Raw genomic sequence first — 21,990 nt, 5'->3', positions numbered from 1 at the left:
CTATGGCTGGGTATCAATTATAGTTTCCAGAAACAATTTGATTCAAATGAAAAAAGTCTGGATCGATTCGATTCCGATTTTTTTCGATCCTTTCGATTCTTCAATTCATTTCAATTTCGAAATTTACATTTATACACATTTGTTTAGATATACATTAATATTCTACTATATGTTTTGAATATTTCACATACTGTAAATTTTATTAGTGAAATAATGAGAGTGTTAATATCATACAGTGTTACATGGATTCTCAAAAAGAGAAGCTCTTACAGAAATATTCAGATCATTAACATAGTAAACATTGTTCTGATTCTCCTGGAAGATGTTTCAGTTTGGCCACTAGGTGGCGATGATGCTATAGCATTACACCTTATTCCAGAAGAAGAAAAAAGTAGGACCAAAATGGTGTTTTAGACCTCAAATGGTTACTTTAAAAATATTTCCTTAGAATAGTTTGGAAAATTCATACCTGTGAGTTTATAAAGCTGTTTGTTTAGTCAGCAATGTATGTTTAAGTCGACCGAGTGTTAGCATTAGCTATCATATGGGAAATCCCATCAAACGGTAGTATAAAGCTAACAGATTTTAGCTTATGTGCTAAATCAATTTATATTTTTATGAATCGATTATTGATCTGATAAACTTAAATGGATTCAAATCAATTAATCGATTTAATAATCCCAGCCCTAATATTTACACATATTTAGACAACATGCCTCCAAAGAAAGCATCATGTTCTGTCTTCAGATGATCAGATAATCAGATGATTTTGGGGATCTTGGAAACCCTCCTATCAGTTATTTATGGCACTAAGCCTTCCTGCCACCTGCCTGTGACCGGACTATCACCACCTGACCTCCAAATGTTCCCTGGCGGCCACTGACCAATGTCAAAAATTTCTCTGGTCATTGTTTAATTTGAATTGTTTCCTAAAACCTCAGTGGCCACCAATGCATAAATGTAACTGCCGCCTCCCTGATTACAAATGCTGTCGTCCAGCCACATTGCAATATTGATAAAAAACTTGCATTTAGGTCACCACGCAGTGGCATTTTGGAATATGTGACCCTAGTCTAAGAGAAACGACTGTTTTGTTTGATTTTTATAAATGAGTAAAAATTCTAATAAAAGGTAAGGACATGTAGGTATCAAAAGAGATCTTGATAGGAAAGAATTAAAGCATAAATATTATAAATAAAACAATTTAACAATAAATTATAAGCTGAAATATAAATAAATATAATGTATAAGTTAACATGAAATAAAATACAAAATTAATGTAAACAAACTGATGATAAAAATATTTGGAGGAAAGTAGGACTGAGGTAAAAGCTGCAGTTCAGTTCATTCATCTGAGTGCATGCTTTGGACAAACTGATTAAGATCACATATTGACATGTGTGAGCGTTATTAAAATTGATATAGGCGTGTTGGCAGTTACATAACTAATGAGATTTAAATGTATTACGACAGAGCTGTTGGCCATAGCAATATTTCCCAGGAGAAGCTCTACTTTTTCCTCATGTCGCCTTGTTTTTTCTTTTTTCTAAATCTCCTGCAGCCCAGAGCTTCTTGCAAAAGTGACTGACAGAATTAAAAACTGTGTTGTTTTCTCTGAGGAGCCCTGTGGATAATGCATCAACTTTGACTAAACATCCACCAAAGGCTTCATGCATCACCCAGCAAGTGAACAACCTGTCACAGACGATGGCGGAGGCAACAGTCGAACAAGAAGGATGCCGTGCTCCCTGTGCCTCACCTCACCGTTTACCAAACAGAAACGACAGAAAAGCTGAAGGTGTAGAAACCAGGAGAAAATTACAAAGAGCAGGAGAGTAGATGAGATAAATTCAGGGGCTAAAAAGAGAGGAAAACTAGTAAAGAGAATGTGTAGTCACTCTTGATAACATGCAGGGCAGCAAAGTAACTTTTCCCACACCTAGCCCTCTTTTGGGACAATATATATGCCTGAAAATCCCTGATCTTTCATTCTAGCTTTGTCTTTCTGCGTACGTGTGAATAAATGTGTTTTCTGTAACGCCGCCCGGGCCCTCCAGAGGACAATGTCAGTCCATAAGCTCTTCATGCAGAATCAGTAGCAGTATCCACCGAGGATCAGAAACCCTAACCCAGCATGGAAACCCACATGCGCACACACTCATACAAATGCTTACAGAGCAATGCTTTTGGCAGGGGTGGGTGCAGACTTCAAACACCCAGTGATAAGAAATGAGGAAGGCGGTTGCGCACGGTGCATATTCAAGACTCTGCAGGCGCATAGGCTCATAAAGATGCACGGTGAAAGAGCGCTGCAGCAGGAAACAGACGCGCGTGTGTGAGGGCAGCACCTTCCGGATCCGCGAGGTCGCTGCGTGGCTGGGAAGTTTGAGCTGCAGGATGGGAGATGATTAACTGGGTGGTGTTAGGAGTGAGTGCAGCCGTGGTTGTGAGTGACACATTATCTACAAACAGACAGGACATGGGGGGAAAAAACACACACACATTGAAAACTATGATCTACAGCAAGCAGGAACAATTAAACATGAGCGTTGGCGGGTTTTATAGTAAATATGACACAGCACATAAAGCATGAAAGCATAAAGCGCGGTGCTTTATGTGCGGTGAACTGGGTTAATGGAGGCTCTTTTGTCATTGGATGAGTTGGAAAGTCAGCTCAACTAAGACATGCTTTGATTAGGAGCCAAAAATGCAGAAAGCACAAAGTGGATGGAGGATTGACACATAAATTATTCAGTAATCAGCCATAAAGTCTTATGCCACTCCTCAACACACACAGATTACCAAATATCATCCTTGAATGGGTGAGCCTTTAAATTTGAAGTGATTTTGACCCCTGGGATGTGATGAGAACACCAATAAATGATGAAGCACCTGAGAGCCATTTAAGTAGCTGGGCACTGGAAAACATCAAAGGTTAGGAGGAAAGGTGGTGGAGGGGATGTAGGAATGTGATCACCAGGACAATGAGGGGACGCTCCCGCCACTTTGGCTCTAAAAAATACTTCATTTGTTTTAATATCTTTTGGCAGCAATGATTACAGAATAATAATGAACGGAGTGTTTTAAAAATCTCTGAACCAAATCAAACAAAATCTATTTATGCCTTCATTACCGCCAAATGACTTTTTCAAGAAAGAGACTCATTTGGTTTACCTTAAAAAAAGACTTGCTTTAAACTCATGAAGGAGTTCACTTAGTGAATCTTAATTATTTCTACTGCTTCGTATTTGAAAGCATCAAAACTGTGCGCTCACATGGGTTCTTAGATGTGACAGCAGACAAAGTACACAGTGCTTTCAGTTAATTAAACTTGTTTATTTCGGAATTAAAAGCGCAGCGCCGAGAGGCTTCTCTGCGAAGACTTTTCATGATAATTCATTTCAGTGTTTCAGTCTAGCTCTGAATACCTAAGTTGTCATTAAAAAAAAAAAAGTTGTGGAGCAGTGACAGGTGAACAAAGCAGGGTTTAGTGAGGTGTCACTGTAATCTTTAAACTATCGCCCCTATGGCGATGAGACTTTAAAATGACTGTACTTTGTTTTAATTCACTGGATCTACACAGAGCTGATTGGAATACACACATTGATGAATTATATTAAACACATTCTCAGTCCCAACTCGTCATAACTCAGTGGTTTGGGGCCCCCTCCGAGCCACTTTTTGACGTTTTGGGTGTCCCCAATTTGTCGTTTTTTGACATTTTTGGCAAGGGTACTGGTACTGGTCCGTGTCCTGAGGTCAGGAAGCGGTATCGGACGTGGTAACAGATACAGACCTGGTATGGAGTTAGGGTACCAGTACTGTGCTAGGGTAGTGGTACCATTCCGTGTCCTGAGGTTGTGACGCGGTATAGGATGTGGTAACAGACACAGAACTGGTAATGGGTTAGCGTACCGGTACTGGGCCAGGGTACTAGTCCGCTTCCCCATTGGACATGGTAACAGACACAGAACTGGCATCTGGTTAGGGTACTGGTATTCAGCTAGGGAACCGGTACCGGTCCGTATCTTGAGGTTGTGATGCGGTATAGTATGTGGTAACAGACACAGAACTAGTATTGGGTTAGTGTACCGGTACTGGGCTAGGACACCGGTACCGGTCCACATCCCGAACTCAGGATGCAGTACTGGACATGGTAACAGACACAGAACTAGTATGGGGTTAGGGTACTGGTGCTGGGCTAGGGTACCGATCCGTGTCCTGAGGTCAGGACGAGGTACCAGTTGTAGTAACAGAGACAGAACTGGTATTGGGTTGGGGTACCTGTACTAGTCTAGGGTACCGATCCGGGTCCTGAGGTCGGGACACGGTACTGGACGTGGTAATAGACTCAGAACACGCACTGGGTTGGGGTGCCGGAACCGGGATAAGGTATTGGGTTAGAGTACCAGCACCCTAGCCCAGTATCGGTACCAGTTCGGGTCCTGAGGGTTGGGGAGCCATGATCAGCGTATGTCTGTAGCCCGGTACCAAGCAGCCCTAAAACCGGTACTGGTTTGTAACCCAAATATTGGGGACCCCCGATTTAATGGGAACAGCCAGAACGTCAAAAAACAATGAGTTGGGGACACCTGAACCAAATGTCCACACGTGATGAGTTGGGATTGAAAATGCGTTGTATCTACAGTCTCGTAGGTATGTTGGTGTTGGGAGTGGGGTCATCTCTTTTTTTTCAACGATTTTTGATTTTCATCAGTGTCCATGGCAGACGTGAAATCCTGTCCACCTTCATCCACATTTGTCATGGGAGGGATAACACGTCAATGTAAGGCTTGGGTCATCTGGACCCCATAAGACGAGGGTTAAACAGAAACTTTAGAGGCCTTTTTGGTAGACAGGACACCCCACATTAAACACGACACATGGTTTATGAGTGGTGAGCATGAACCAGGTTAATGAGGGCCCCTCTGCTGGATTATAGTCGGAAAGGCCTCTCATTGATAAAGAACCAAAACTGCAGGAAACACAGGATAATTAAAAGCCTCCGTCCCTTGTCACCTCTTCCATTGATCCTTCTCTTGCAGAACATGAGGTGAGGGCTAAAAAAAAGTGCGTGTATGATTGTGTGTGCGTTACCTTTTTTGTCTGGCAGGATGGTTTGAGTGACAGGATGGGAGGTGATTGGTTGGGTGGCATTAGGAGTGGGAGGGACCATGGTTGTGAGTGACACATTATCTACAGACGGGATGGGATAACACACACACATACACAGAGACAGACAAATACTATTATCTACTGCACACAGGGACAATTAAACACTACGTCGGCGGGTTTTGCAGCAAAGTTAACAATGCACATAAAATATGACACATGCTTTACTGCTGAACATGAATCTAGTTAATGGAAGCTCTTCTGTTGGTGGACAGAAGTCTTACAGGCAGTTTTACTCTATGCACTAATAAATAGCTTGAAATGCAGAATGTCGAAGATGGATGAAATACTAACATCTTGTCCTGAGAAGAGAAATTCCTCCACATAGTAAGCTATTATCAAATATTTTTTTAAAGTATTTTTTTTTCCTTCAAATGAGAATTGATTTTTGACCACTGAGGTGGGACATGGATGTCGATAAATGATGCTTTCAGGCTGACGGGGCTGAAGGAGATGTTTACAATGTTAAAGAAATGCTTAGAAGCAGAGGCGGACGCAAATTATCCTGGCAGATTGACATTCATTCACAAAGCAGCAGTAATATCTTGGGACACGTTCTCTATTGCTGGAACATTTTCCATCGCACAATGGCAAGGGAGCGAGCCTGACAGACGCATCCCCCTGTGGAAAAAGCACCATACAGGGATTGTTTCATTCAATCCCGAACAATAGTTTGGATCCTGACATTCTGCAAATCAATGGCAAAGACACAGATGGTGGGTAAAGAGGTAGAAAGTTCATATTGCTGTTTAAGACAAAAAGAATGGCTGAAAAGAAGTGTGCATGTGTGTGTGAGGATCAGCACTTTCTGAGTGAAAAATGACATTCCATCAAACAATCGCAAAACAGCTGCAACATGCAATTTAGAGCGGGTTTGCTAAAGCGCACACGCTTTTTTGTTTAGATATTGATGCAAATGCAGACGCGGGAGCACGCAGAGTTTCTCGAAACACACTGGTTCGACAAAAATGTCTACACGACGCACAAACACACACTGCCCTTTCTGCCCAGGAGTAATTTATTGGTAAGTATTCCTCTGTCTCTTCTCCCCCTTTCTCCCACTGGCCCTGAGATCATCAATCTCTTTTTGCACTCTTCTTATGTCAGCACTATAGTTCCCCCTCATGCTTTTTTTCTCACTTCAAGGCCAGCTTAGGTCTTTCTTCTCCCTGAAAGAAACGTACATGATGCATTTTCTGCTCAAGACAAAGAGTGATGAAAAACTAAAAGCGACAAAAAACCAAAAGTCAGATCATGAAAAAATACCTAAAATGATTCAATTGTAGGGGTGTGTATTGGCAAGAGTCTGGCGATACGATACATATATACGATACGATATATCCCAAGACTGTATCAGAACAATTTTTCACTTTTTTTAAGAGTATGACTTGAATTAAATCTACCTGAATTGTAATGTATTTCCTTGTAATAAAATGGTAACATTAATTTTATTCACAGCACTGCGACTGTATCTCAAAAACAAGTCGCTTTTACCCAGAAATTCATGCTGCTTTTCTTTTGGTAAATTACAAAATATTTGTTTTTTTAAGAGAACAGTCAATATTGTCTGATTTCCACAACAAAATATTTTTCAGTATAAGAAAAAATAGAATGAATGAGCCTTAACTAATAAGTTTCTAAAAGTGTGATTGCTAAATCTAACATTTAAACAGTTCATTAACCTGAACGAGTGCTTCAAAAGTGAGGGAGAAAAAATAGCCAATTCTTTCCAGAAACATTTCAGTGATGACAGGATGAATGTAGCTAAGATGTTTTATTTTCATGACAGTCAGCTCAAGTTTTCTCAAAAGCAAAAAAAAAAAAGCATATTTCACTGCTAATCCCTGTGACGTTGCCCCCTTTTTACACATCACTCTGATCCATCAGGTCTCTGAACTAGAATCTAATGCTGTGAAGTTCAGTAGAACTTTCACTCAATTTTCCGACAGTATTTTAATGGAGGATCCACTGCGCAGCTTCCCTCGTTCTTATTTGAGCTGCAACGAAGCTCCGCAATCCATGTTCTAATATGATACTTTGAGCAACGTGGCACAGAGTTTCGTTTAATACTCATTCCAAGTTAAAACTAAGTAGTATTTGTCTCATTACTAAAAAACTGTGAAGCTTACTAAACATTTAACAGATCTTGTTGTTTTGCGGTGTAGAACTGTTCAAAGAGTGTGCTCTACTGCCAACTAGTGGTCGGAGGTTAAGGTGGAAAACAAAAGCAAAACGGTGAGAGACGCTCATAAATAATTAAATAAATATGTCAACATTTTAAATCGATACAAATATTGCCAAACGAAATATAGCACTATATTGCTGAATGGTTTTTTTTTCTAAATGCATATTCAATTGCATTTGTCCTCCGTGGGTTCATGCATGGAAGCCTGCATGTCATGTATGTAGTTGTCATTCTAGCCTCGTGGCTGAAGATTAATAGCAGAGCTGGATGCTCTAATTAACTGGATTAACTTCTGACTTGAAATATTTTTTTTCACCATTTTGAAGTTTTTATATCTTCCTCCTGGCATCTCTGACAATTTTTTTTTTTTTTTACCAGCCCCTCATTTGCAGCCCGCACAATCACTCCCCTTCACTCGGCTGCCTCGATAGTTCCTTTCCTCCGCGACTGGACTCCCTCTACTCAGCTTAATTAAGGAGAATGCCATACAGCTGTCGTTCTCTTGGCCGATAGCATCCTTTTTTTCCACATCATATTGTTATTCATTAACACTACACGCCTGCCAATCAGGCGCGCGGCCCGTGTTATTTCCAGGGATGGGTGAGGCGGCACTTGTGATAATGGCGTTTCTGCTTGTATCTCATTCCGCAGGACGCCTGAGGATACTGCTCCACCGCTTCCAATTCTTTTATGTTTAGCTTTGCTTTATTATAAGAGCCTGGCCCAAAGCGGCGGTTGTCTATCCAGTTGTCCATCAGCGCACTCTGTGCGGAGCCACGAGGTCCACCGCCGAGGGGGTGAAGGTCAACCCAATTGATTTGAAGCCTCACTCAAAACTTACTTGGATCTCAAATTTATGGTTATGAGTGAAGTAAAACAGAACGGGAGACGAAGCTAACTCCAGGATATTGCAGTCTGTCTCGCACTACCACCAATCTCCGCGCTCTTTCTCTGGTTCTGTGCTTTAAAGTCTCACTTCATTAAACAGAAGTCCGTGTTTTTCTTTCCAATCATGCTGACGGCTCATTACACCAGTCAAGGAGACACAGACTAATCCCTGGTCACGTAATAGCCCCTCTGTCTTTCTCTCTGCCCCTCGGCTTTGTTTTTAATCAATCTACAAATACAGTTATTAGGTCTCTGGATTTTTCCTCCCGTTCCGAAAGAGGCACACACATAGTCACGTCCTATACGTGAAATTCTTGATTTTTCTTTTTATGTTCTCTCAATTTCATCCCTCTGCAAGTCGGCCCTAATGGCTTTTATTTGCTTAGCAATTCATCTGAGTGCAGCAGCTCAGCTCAATTATGTAAAGGAGCATCCAGACTTTCACCACTCAATCTGAAAAAAAAAAATCTCCTCCCAGTCAGGTGTATGTGAAGCTTCAAATATGCACACGAGAAAGTCAAATGCAACATGACAATAGTTGAAAAGCAATAAAATGAAAAGCAGACGCTGCTTTCCTCTGCTGCCTTTCCTGTGTGCGCTTATTTCCTTTTTGGCTATTTTAGCAAAGCAATGTTACATTTTATTCACGTTTGAATACAACTGAATGTTCCCAACAGGAAACATCTCTTTTAAATTCAAAAAGAAAAAAAACCTCAAATGCACAGACGTAGCAGTGGGTGGCAAATTTATGCGATTCACCGTTCCCAGGCTTCCAGCGGAGCTCCTGCTTTAGAGCGCTTCCTCGCAACAACGTTTATCTACATTCATGAAGTTACAATTTTTTAAGGCCAGAGAAACAAATAAGTTGAGTTTTTGCTTAGTGTACAAATGTACATTCAGAGGGGGCGGGTAAAAACTCAGTGGGACAAAGGTGGGAGTTTTTATTTCTGCTGAGTCATGCCATACCTTCCAGAAACTTCGCCTTTCGGCTGCACTTCCTGCGGCTACGTACTTTGCTATTCCCCGTGGGAGCCAAGCGAATAGACATTTCATTTATCTGACACGGCGTTGTACTAGATTTTAACCTGCTCTCAACCTTGCCGTCCGTCCTTCCTCCCTTTTCATTTATCCATTCCACAACCCTAACTAGCCCAATCAACCCCTTCTTGACTTCTCACTTCTTTCCAAGCACTTGTTTTTTTTTTTCCCAGTACTCCTTTTTCACACAAAGACACTGAACTGCAGATGAACCTGAAGTAAAGGCGAATCCATGGCAAGGTGAAAGACTGCTGATATTAAAGAATTGGGGTGAGGAAAGGAACTTGGGAAGGGGACAAAGACAAATAGATGTAAGTAAACAGATGTCCATAGCCTGAGACTATGGACTTAAAATTTGTGATGAGAAAAATCTTTTAAATGCAAAGTTTTTTGGTTTTTCCTAATCGGCGAGTACCAGAAATCCCTTAATTGAGACTCTTTTCTGCTGATTGGTTCCAATCTATTCAAACCCCAGTGATTGCAGGCTCCTAAAACATATGCGTGTGGAGATAATTCAAATCTGTTTCTTCTACTTCGGTTCAAATCTGCAGAGGAAAGAAGCTGAAACATTCATTTCCTCCAAATTATGCTCACGATTCAAGACTGGCTGCAAAACTCAGAAATCCAGAGAGGGTTAAGAACATATTCTGGCACAGTCCAGGTGTCTCAGGTAAATCGAGATGCCCTCCAGACCCCTCCCAGGGAAGATGTTTTACCGGGTGGAGGCCGCGGGGCAGGCCAAGGACTTGCTTAAGAAAGGTATATTCTGGCCGGTGTGAGAACGCCTCCATGTTCCCTGAGAGCAGCTGGAGGACGTCGTGGTGGAACAGGAGGTCCAGGGATGTCTGCTTGCAGTGCCAGCACTTTGACCTGCTCCCAGCAGGAAGTGGATGGCCGGTTTGATGGATGGACGACAAAAATATGTGACGGAAGAAGCTGAAGGCCATAAAAAAAAATGAAAAAAGAAATCCTTTTCCTGCAGAGGTGGAAATACAGAACATGTCTGACCTTTGAGATCAGACAGAAAGAAGAGGGAAGGTGTTGGTTGAGAAAGTCATCATTTCTGTGCCAGTGTCGCCAAGCATGGGGAAAGTGTTGACGTGTATGTAACTGGAGGGCGGTGTAAAGGAGAAATGTGGGTGGGGAGAGGTTGAACTGCTAATAAAAAAAGTAAAAATTAATATATTGAAGACTAGAGTCAAATTGTTCTAGTTTTGATCTTCAACGTCAAACCTGCCAAATAACAGCTGAACTCATGCAATCAGGTCAAATCCAGAACTGTTTATGCCGCTGCCCTCATCTCTTTATTCCAACATCCTTCTTTCTTGTGAGGATGGCACAACTATAAAACACGACCTCGTCTTCAGAAGGGACTCAAACAGAAAGTTCACCAATTTGTCACAGTTTCTGAAAAAAAAGAGAAAGCATTTTGTGTCATGCAGAAAGCTCAGCTCTCATCCACAATGAGCTGTGGTGTTCGCATCTGGGTCAACCTTCATTAACAATCTATCCACCGCCAGTGAATCTAGGTGCAACATCCTGGAAAAGGCGAGGACAAAAGCCCCACTAACAGCTCCGCTCTCTTAAAACGCAAATGCGGTCGCCCTAATACAACAAAAGTAGAATATTTTTTTCAGACTTATGGTTTAAAACTACAATGGATCTTGAATTTTTTTCAGAGTTGATGTAGATTCTTCACAGGTCATCGCTGAGACTGAAAATCCAAACATTACAAAAAACTAAGCAGAGTTAATAAATTATGGTTGACATTTTTTTTAACAAGGATGCAAAATTGTCAAACTCAAAATCAGCTATTTCAGAAATAAAACATAAGAAATAGCATTAAATGTTTTCTACTTTTACTTTATTGTGACATCAAATGGTAAAATAACATAAACTGGTTAGTTGAATAGAATAGCCAAAAGTTCTGTGTAATAATACATCTTTCTTTGCATGTTAAACTCATGAATCAACGACACGCAACTACTCACCGTACACCAACAGCGTGTATTGATCGGCAGCGCGTCCAAAGTTATTCTGGGCTTGGCACAGGTACGTTCCGTTGTGTGATTGGCTGAGACGGGAGATCTGGAGAGTGGCCCCAGAGATCTCCGCCCTCTCAGGCAAGGTGTCATTAATCTTGGACCACTGAATATGTCTGGGCCTGTGAGGGAATATAGATACAGAATATGGTATTTGATGAGTCAGTGAACCATTCCTCAAATGACAGATTTTTTCTCTCCAAACCAATCATTTCATATAAAAAAGTAGTTCTACTGCTTTTTTCATTTTTGATATCTACAAGCTCTGATATAATAATAAACCTCTTATAGTAAAGAAACATCTTTGAAGAAAAGCAGTACTGCCATATTTATGTCTGCGTTTAATCTAGAACTTTATCAAAGTTGCATTTTATTTCAGTTTAGGCATAATATATTTAAAACTGGAACACTTTTATTAGGCTTATGAACCTTTTATTGTAACTTGATGAACTGGTACAGTGGCCCTGAAGTTCAAATCATACCAACAAATTAACACAAAAAATATCAAAGATCACAACAACAATTACAGGAAATGACAAAAAAAAAAAACAACAACATTGTGTTATGCTTTCTGTAAAAAAATAAATAAAAAAAGAAGATTTTGGATAAGAAAGCTCTTTCACTTCCCAAATTTTATTAAAGATGGTAAATTGTGCATCCTAAAACTGTTTTTAAAATTGCTAATTTACAAAGCCATTATAAAGAAGTTATCCCAAAGATAATCAAGTGCAAATAAATTAGTTATCCCAAAGGTAATCAAGTGCAAATAAATTCATCTTAGGGAAATTGCATCTTAGACATATTTTTCCCCAAAAACATAAATCCTTTATGCTAAAAATAAGTTTTAAAAAGTGTGACGTTAAATCACCGACCGCTGGAAGTGTTTTAAAACTAGAGGGGGGAGAAGAAGGGTAAAGGAGACCACAGGGTGAGGTTGACATGAGAAGACGGGGAGAAAGAAAAAAAAGCTCGCAGAAGGAGCCAATGGCAACAGGGCGCTACCTCCTGAAAAATAATGAGGAGATGAATGGTCAGAGGGCAGGGATGGTGAGAAACAGTTGGCAGGAGGTAGAAAAGGGCAGATGAGAGAGGAATAGGTGTCAGATGTTAAGGGTAAGGTAAAAAAAAAAGACAAAAGGAGGCAGAAAATAGACAAAAAAGATGAAGGGAAGACGGAAGGGAAGATGGTGTGGAACGAGATGAAGGGATACAAAATGGTTTGATCATGAAAGACGGACAGGCAGCGCAGACAGAAGGTGCGGGGATTACAGAGACATCCTGGCGAGGGAATCTGTGTACGAGTGTCTTTGGCAGAGTGTCATGGCTGATGCTGCTCTGGCCAGATTATAATCCTGAATCATCTGGCTTCAATTCCCACAGGATGTTTAATTAAACCACTTTTCTGCTTCATGTCACACCCTTTCCTGCACTCAAGTGTTTCACTTTGAAAGATACACGTTGCTTGTGAAGTTGTTTATGGAGAGAAAATAGACTAAATCTGATTTGTGTGTAAGAAATTCTTGATTTGTAACTCATATAATATTTGTGCAAAAAAAAATAAAAATACAAAATACAAAATAAACATGCACAAAGTAAAATTACAACATCTTAAAACTAATTACACATGCAAATCTTTAAAAATTACGCACAAATCCCTTGTTATGCATACACAAAACCCCAGTTACGCACAAATTTAAATCAGAGATTTGTCTCTAAGTGATTTTGTAGTTTTTTTTAATTATGCACAAAATGTATTGTATGACTCACAAATTAGGAATAACGTACGCACAAATCCAAAGTTACGCACAAATCAAGAATTACGCACAAACAAAACCTAAGTTACGCAAACATCACAAATAAAGTAATCGCAAATACAAAGTTATACACAAATCAAGAATTAAGCACACACAGATCAAGAATCTGCACGCAAAAATCCTAATTTACACACAAATCCAAAGTTAAGCACAAATCAAGAGTTATATACGCACAAATCGGAGTGAGTCTATTTTCTCTCCACAGTTGTTGCACAAACTCCTAAACTGCTGTGGCCATGACAGCCAAACAATGCGTGTGACTTTTTATAGAACACTTTCTATTGGTCATCAGTGCTTCTATTGACCAGCATCAGTAGAAACACAAGAAATGTGTGTAATCCAGCACAAGATGAGCAGTTCTGTCTGTCCTCTATGGAGCGTTTCCAATCAGCCAAAGTGAGGGCTAAAGCCAAAACACTTCGCAGCCAGTCCTCTCTGTGGATTTCATAAATGGCAACACACACACAGAACAAGAGCGCTACACTTTGTGGCTCCATGAAACTTTACTGAGGAGCTTAAGTGGACCAGATTTCTCACAGACAGATGGACGGAGCATTCAGAAGGTGGCGGTTTATGAGCTTAGGACCCAATATCCTTTTGGAAAATGTACAATCAGCTCTGAACATACAAAAAAAAAGAAAAATTTTGACTCAAAATTCTTGAATATTGCTTGTTGTGTACAAGTTCGCGATGTATTCACACAGTCAGTCTCAGGTGCTTTTTCTCTGTCCTGCGTGCAATAAAATACGGATCGGCTGAGTTTCACCCATCTGTCAGACTCTAAATGTCAGCTGATGCCACAGCTGCTGCAGCTTCGCTGTTTTTGATGAAACTTACAGACACAGACACGTCTCCGGCACGTGCCGCCATAGAGAATTCACCTGAATTTTAAACGTGCAGATGTTCAAATGTTTGTCAGTAACACACCGCCGTCTGCACTCACTGATTTTTCTATGATTTTTTTTATGTTTTAAAGCTACTGTTCAGTAAGTGTGACTCCTAGAACGGTGAAAACGTAAAAAACACAGATATAATTTTGAGGGAATTACTTGCAAAAAAAAAAAAAATAGCAAAACAAAAGACTGATGTGTAGATTTTCTGCTGCCTTTTTCTTTTAACTAAAATAGGCTTAAATGACGTTGATTTTTAAATAAATTTGACGTCAGCAGTCTGAAATTTTTTGTACTTGAACTTCAACACTGTTGCGGTTTTTGCATGTAAATTTGAAACTTTTCCTCCATCATTTTCCTCTTTATGAGGTCAAAACGTATTCAACTGAAAGCATTTCCTGACAGTGTTCTTCCTGCCAGTAGATGGTCCCAAAGAGCATTTTACCACAAAACGCCTTAGTAATGGTTTTACTTTTAAAGTACAACTTATTTTTAATAAGATGTATCCAAAACCAAACCTGCAATGTACACATGGTTTCACTACTTAAACATTAAAATAGGTATATGTATATTTCACATGATTGACTTTGCTGCTACTGCTGCTATTGGAGGTCTAAGAAATAAAATAATATTCATTAGATCCTAGTGGTTTGGGTGAGTCACTAAATATTAGAATACATGAACTAAGGCCCACATTAGTCACTGTCAAGTAGATGAAGTATAAAACAACCTGGAATAAATTATGTGAACTACTAGAACGCATTGAAGAATAAAAAAAATATTGGTGGAATATCTGGAATACAGCACAACCCTGAACACTATTAATGCAATTTATGTCCTTGTGTCATTGAAAGATGAAACAACTGACTTTAAGAAAAAATCAAACTCAGCATTCTACACATAACTAAAAACATTTATTCACTCCTCCTGTGCATGATTTTTTTTTAAGGTTAGCTTTTTATTTCAAATATTTTTCAAACAAATGATAACAAATTTTGGGCAAAACATGACCGTATGATGCTGAATTTTCTAAACGAATCTACAAAACAAAATTTTTCTAACTGTTTTTATTACAAAAAATACTAAATTTGCATGTTTTTTTATTGTAAAATGATAACTACAGCAAAATAAAAGCAATTTGGTGGATTTCTGTTTTGGCTGAGCAGAGATCTGCAATTGTGTTTTTTTTTTTTTTATGGACCAAAACCCAGTGAAACCAGCAAAGCTCCACTTTGCCATTTTTGTGTCCATTAAGTCTTTCATTTATGAAATGTAGCTTTAAAAAATTAGAATAATTAAATCATAAAAGTATAGCAAACGTGAATTTCTTTTACTTTTGACAGCAACACATACAAGTTCCTTTCAAAATAAAATTCACCATGTGTCAAATAATATCTGCAGATTCACTTTAATTTAAAAAACAAGAAAGTCAAAAATTATATTTTTATATAATATTACAATAATATGACTTTGTTGCAGTTTTATCCTTTATTTTTCCCATTTACTACCAATTATAAAAATATGATGGGTGTTGAGTCAATTTTTTAGAAAATATAAAAACACAGAAAATATAAAAAAAAACGTGTATAAATAAAAAAGTGCATTAAAAACTTTTGCCATCATTTTGTTCATATATCTGACATGTAAACATAACATGACAAATGTTAGTAGAAAAAAGTAACCAAAACTACAAACCTATGATTGATTCATATTGTTAGCATTTTAATCCAAAGCCAGAGCCACGATATAGGAATAAAATAGTGTCTCTGGAGCCTCAAGTTAGAGGCTTTTTTGTATGTTCTTTGTTTAATCTTTTTGAAAATGTTCCTTTAATTGACATATTTTTAGACAGAAAGAAAACAGTTTCTATCGGAAGAGTAGTATCTTCTGAAATGTTACTCTCAAAGCTGCTGTACTAGGAAATTGATATTAAAACATCAATGTGTTGCTGGACAGATTTCTCCAAATGTCATCTGTTATGATTTTTGATCCCTTTTACCAAGAACAGTAAACAGAAATAGTCCTCTCAGCTCCCAGCAGCTTCAGGGGTCACATCTTGACAAATTGAATAAATAGAATCCTATCATCTGATAGGTCTGTCGATTGCTATCTCATTTATGAACCTGACAGAACTGAGTCAAAGTTACAAATCTGGTGTAATGCCACTATCAGACTTATTATGCAAAAATCCAAAGTCAGACTTACAGAGGATTACCAGTGACGGAGCACGTGAGGGTGAGGGAGTCGCCCTCGCGTAAGATGCCTAGCGGAGAGACGATTCGAACAGTGGGCGCAACTGCAAGAAAAAAAAGAGAAAAATGAGCGTTTTCCATCACATCACGTTGCTTTTCGTCTGAGCTCCTGTATGTCTGAGGGAAAAACAAACACTCAAGCACTTATTAGCATTTCTTGAATTAAAGACAAAGAGTTTGTGGACTGAGGCTGTGTTTTGTGTTAGATGGCACCTTGAGAGGAAGGCGGTGGTTAAATATGCCTACATTACGTTAAGTAGGTAAGTGCAGACCGTACATTCAGCCTTAAAGCTATAATTAGAGTCTTGACTTTGATTCTAGCAGCCGGTAGAGTTCAACGAGGGGAGATTCTCACTTGATTGCAACTGCTTGCAACAAATTGGGAAGGGAGTTTCCAAAATGTTTCAACATTGTTTTGCTTGGAGGCTCTTAAGTCTTTCATGGAAACATTTTCTCTCGTGTCAAAGGATGTTTGCAGATAAAAACTGATCGGAACCACTCTCAATTTTGATCGATTTTAAGATTCTTTTAATACTTTATAAATGTATTAATAGAAGTGGACCTTCATTTTTATCCGATTTTCTTTTAGTTTATGACCTTTTAGCTTATGTCAGGTACAGATCTTCTGGTGGCCCCCGGGGTCCGAACAAACTCCCACGGCGAGGCCACATGTCAGCACCGTGGGCCTCGCCTGTAGAATGGCCCGCCTGAGGCAAGAAAATCTGGCCACAGAGAAGAAATACGGTGCTCGAAAATCATTGAGAAATAGCAATATTTCACTGGCTTTTTCTCCGGAGGTAAAGTTCCACTGTAAACGGGTGTAGTTTGAAACTACCGCTTCCAACTAGAAATATTTTCGGGCAATTTATGCATCCGAAAATACGATAATTACTATTTTTACTATTATTTTTATTATTTTCTGCTAAGCAGTTTGAGGTTTTCTGTACTGGGAAAAGTGCTCTATTAATAAAGTTGAATTTATTCTCTGCACATCAGAAAGTGGGAGACATTTGACACCAACTATATCACTACATTGTGTCTTCTTACAGACAAAAATTGGACACAGTGTTTTCAAATAATGTCCAACAGTTGTGTGACATTCTAGCGTTGCACAACTGTGCTTTAAGAATATGAATCTCAAAATCATATTTTGATGTCAGCCCTGTGAAAGGCTGGTGCCTAACAGTGGCCATGTTAGGCTTTTGCACCCCTGTGACCCCAACAGGGATAAGAAAATAGATGGATGGATTTTTATCTCAGTCCATGAATAACATAGAATAGAACAGAAATACTTTATTCGTCCCAAGCTGGGAAATTTGGCTCTTGCAGCAAATAGACAATATTTACAGAAGATATAAAGAATAAATAGAAGAAAGCAAAATGTGCAATTTGTAGTATGCTGAATATTATAAGCAGTGTGCAATTTGGGGAATTATCTGTTACATAGTGCTGATGTGTGAGATACTCTTATTCATATGGAAGACAGAATTTCTTGTAGAGGTCCCTAGAACAGCAAAGTTGTCTTAGTCTTTCGGAAAAGGCTCTCTGTTGTTTTTCCAGAACCAGTTGGAGAGGGTGGTCTGGGTTATTCACAGTTTCTTGAAGGTCCTCCTCTCCTCCACCGCTTCCAAAGTGTCCTGTTTGCAGCCAATGATGGAGCCAGCCTTTCTGATGAAGCCGTGTGTAGTGTCTGTTATGTTTATATCAGCAGCTGAGTGAGAAACAAGCTTGATTGATCGAGTGTCATAAATGTAAAAAAGATCATCTATATTAATTCTGAGGTGTTTTAAAAACATTCATGGTTTTACAGTCAATACTGTGTTAAATGAACTGAATGGGTGTTAGAGAGTAAAAGAATGAGAAATCAGCTCATGATAATCAGGTGTATATTTTGTCCTTCAAAGCTATAGGTTTGTCAAGCAAAACAAATTTTAAGACTTTTACTGACCATCTTTCTTTATTCCTTTCGGGTCTCATTACCAGTGAGGTGCGGCCTCTCTTAAACAGACACAATGATCTGGGTGTAATGTGCAAAAAGAAATTGGAGTCACGCTTCCAACCCCTCATTTTAATAACCATGTAAGTATTGAAGAAGCAAAAAGCGGTCAACGGATCCCTGGTCAGGTTCAGATTGGCAAACCGGTAACCGTAGCCTCTTTGAATGCAACTGGAAAAGTGCCAAAGGCAAAGGAAGCATTTATTACATGTCTGAATGCGGGTTCAACGCGAGGAGAAAGTGCACGAACAAAGTAAGCAGGTTGGTTGTGAGGCTGAACGAATAACAATGAGGCTGACTTGTTGCCAGCTTTATATAAACGAGGCCTATGAAGCGATTTGAAGTCAAATCAATGGATCAGAGGAAAGAATGCAACAAAGTTCTGACACATAAGATGAGCGCAGGGGGAGAATGTTCTAGAGAGGCTGCCAAGATCATCCACCAATCATTTAAAAGTTACGAAAGGTATCAATTAAAATAGGAAGTTCAAATTGTTTTTTCTTTCTGTGTGGATATAAAAGTGTTTTTAGTTTGGTAGGTCCAAACACATAATTGTGTAAAGACGACAGTCAATAGAAAAATCTTTTTGGAATTAATTTGAAAACAGAAACGACCCAAGAAGAGCGCTGTGGACAAAAGATTCTAGTGGCTGATCGACTCCTCCAGAGTTCTGTTGTCACAGATTTCAACTTTAAAAAAAAAGGATGAACAAGACAGAAGAACAAAAAGAAGGAGCAAATCAAAAGTGAGTGACACAAGAAAGAATCTTTAACACCTGTTTCCAAGGCAACCAGCTGACAATCCTGCGGTTAAGACACCTGTTATCGTAAGCTGCCTACAGCTCGCAGTTGATGTACAGCTCCAACTTCAGCGACAGCGCCACGGGATGCCAAACCCACTTTGGAGGTCGGCCATTGTTGCCATTTCTGCGGCTGGAGGAACCAGCAGCATGCAAATCATCAAACGTATGAATATTAATCATTCTAATCTATCAACAAACATTTATGTACAAATTAACTGTACTCAAAGAGCGATACAGGCGCGCCTACTGAATATGAATCGTATCTTCAACAGTAAATATTTATATATGCCTGTGGAGTGTTTGAATATGGAGTATTATAGACATATTGCAGGATAAGAATCATGCTGAACTGGCAGGGATGCCGATAGGAGACAAGAACAAACTGATTAATCTAATATTGGTTTTGTGGAAGCATCACAGTAACACTGTAGGTGAAACGCTTCTACCATCTGTCCCAGCGGAACATAAATATAGTATTAAAACGTTTCAACGCTTTGCATCAAAACCTTATATTAATCCCAAACAGAGAAGCCGCTTTCTAGGAAAACACGAACAAGAATAGCATTATTAAAAATTAACTCGGCTGAAATGAGAGCAAGTCGTGGCAGTTTTCTCTCCCATGTCAAATAAAAGAGGCAGGAATATTAAACGTAAGATATTAAAGCTGACAGAATTACACCCAAACAAGATAAATGAACCTTTCTGAGGCTTTCAAGTGTTTACAAAGAAATATAGATTAAACATGTTTGACATTTTCTACATTCATACGATCAAAGCATCTAAATATAGGGCTTTTTTGTACCAAGCATAAAACTTGATAAAATATTTAATATTAACCATTTTTTTAACCGTATTTAAAGTATTCTGTCTATTTGCCTAACAAATATTAAGCTTTCCCCCAAGCGTTTCTCAGATCACACACAGTGATCTGACAAGCCTTTTTTTTCCAGCTGAAATTACTAAGCTGCTTAAACCCCAGGCCAGGACCTGAGTCTGGCTGCAGGTCTATGCAGAACTCCAGTCTATGCATGAATTAGCCTGTAATGAGAGCAGGTCTCACACTGGGCAGATCCACACATGACTTAGTTCCACGGAAAGCGGCTTTGGCGACCCAAATGAAGAAGACGGGAGGCAAAAACCTGACATATTTAGGGAAAAATAACATCAGTACAAACTGAACAGCTATACTCAAATGTAAAAAACATAAAGTGAACCAAAAATGGAGGAATATCTCTGAGATCTAAATGTCGCTGATAGGGAGAAGCTGGAGGGACAGGGAAGCAATTCAGACTCAGTCATTGACTCAAACCGACTTGGACCAATCACTGCTTACTGACGATTTCTGGTTATAAAAAACTGGCAACTTGACCTAACTTTTTTTGGAGCTGGAACCAAGTTACATTCTGTCTGTGACATCACACTCATTCAATCCAGTTTTCATCTACAGTCAATGGTGTAGCAGTCCAACCTTGGAAAACAACTGTGATAACCTGTGCTGACCATTTGGTCATGTGGAATGCCTTTATCAAGATTAAAGCTACAATGGGAACAACAAGGATGCTGAGGTGTTGTCCCCTCTTTATTTCTCTGTTTTTATTTTGTCATCTTTTTCCAAATCAAATTTAATGTATTTATGGAATCCTCGCAGTCAGCTTCATTTGGGTCACAAACTTATTACGGCATGCAAAGTTTAGAATAAAGTTTGCTTTCAATTATGATTTTTTTTTTTTTTTTAGAAAACTGTAATTGTCAAAAATTGGGCGCTGTAAATGGCACAGTGTCTGCTCTCCCATATGCATGATGCCTGGATTTTTTTCTTTTCATAGACTATTTTTTGTTTTTTTTTAAGTTGTTTCTGTCTGTTCTCCTGTTCCTGCACTAACCTTTTATTCAATTGCAAAGAAATGTTCCCCATACAACTTTTCTCTTGTAGCACACGCCTGTTAGTGATCAAGTGACTGAAATATAACCGAGAGAATCCCGTTATCTGCAAAACCAAAAGATTTTTCAGAATAAAATACCGTTCCGACATAATAATTTTGACTGCTTGACAAAACTTTACAGCTCAAGTGATTGAAAGTATAGTTGACAGAATTTGGTTATTTTTCAAAATAAAAGTTTGTTGAGACTCAGAAGAAAAAAAATATATATATAATTAATTATTTCCTCCGCGACTCCGATTGATCCACGAAGCAGTACCGGTCCACAGCCTGTTGGTTGGGGATCACTGGGTTAAAGGATGGTATGATAAAGTTAATCTAAAGTAGTTCAGAGGAAGCTTACAATACACATCTAGGCGATAGTGTCGGATCCTCTTCTGGTCGTTCAGCGCCGGGTGGATTGCTTCACAATTTAGTGCTGCTCCATTGTCCTTCCTTTCCACTGGAATGCGAATGGTGCTGAACACACTGAAAGCCTTCCCGTTCTCCTTCTGGGACACATCACCTGGAGGGAGGAAGGAAGAACAGAAGGAAGAGGTAATGTGATCAGCCAGCATCCTACATTTCAGTAGAGATATCACACCTATGGAGCGAGGCAGGAAAAAAAGGCAGCAGGGAAGAGACTGTTAGCCAAGAACACAGAGGGGAACAGCAAAAAGTGTGCTGAAAGACAAGTTAGTGACAGTTGAATTAACCTTTTAGGTCTTCGCCGGGCATCCTAGGAGGGGTAGCAGACAGGCAGCAGAGAACCCAATAAAAGAATGCAATTTGCATCCGTGTTACACAGCAATTATGAGCAGCAGACAAGTTTGTTTGGCGATAGCAAATCAACTGTGTGTTTTGTGTTTGTGCTCGCAAAAGAAAAGGACGACTTAAGAAGTGACTGAAGGATAAAAGAGCGAATATGCATAACTCTATTGAGATTTTAACTGAGGCAGACATGGGAGGAGCAGGATGTCACAGGAAGGAGA

At 39.3% G+C, this 21,990-nt stretch overlaps 1 protein-coding gene across 4 annotated transcripts in view; it reads right to left on the bottom strand.

Moving 5' to 3' along the window:
• Positions 1–21,990, bottom strand: part of cadm4 (cell adhesion molecule 4) — a 221,148-nt gene that overhangs the window by 4,398 nt on the left and 194,760 nt on the right. For 2 of the 4 annotated variants that reach the window (XM_024268263.2, XM_024268262.2), the window contains 5 exons: positions 21,363–21,524; positions 16,235–16,325; positions 11,275–11,447; positions 5,098–5,196; positions 2,349–2,462 (listed from right to left, as the gene is read on the bottom strand). In XM_024268263.2, coding sequence (XP_024124031.1) covers positions 2,349–2,462; positions 5,098–5,196; positions 11,275–11,447; positions 16,235–16,325; positions 21,363–21,524 — 639 coding nt within the window. The remainder of the gene's footprint in view (positions 1–2,348; positions 2,463–5,097; positions 5,197–11,274; positions 11,448–16,234; positions 16,326–21,362; positions 21,525–21,990) is intronic. The other 2 variants (XM_024268264.2, XM_024268265.2) reach the window with 2 other exon arrangements.

The sequence above is a fragment of the Oryzias melastigma genome, linkage group LG16 (assembly GCF_002922805.2).
Source record: "Oryzias melastigma strain HK-1 linkage group LG16, ASM292280v2, whole genome shotgun sequence".
In the NCBI taxonomy this organism is placed as follows: Eukaryota; Metazoa; Chordata; class Actinopteri; order Beloniformes; family Adrianichthyidae; genus Oryzias; species Oryzias melastigma.
The sequence above is the reverse complement of the archived record's forward strand: the minus strand, read 5'-3'. Positions and strand labels throughout refer to the sequence as shown.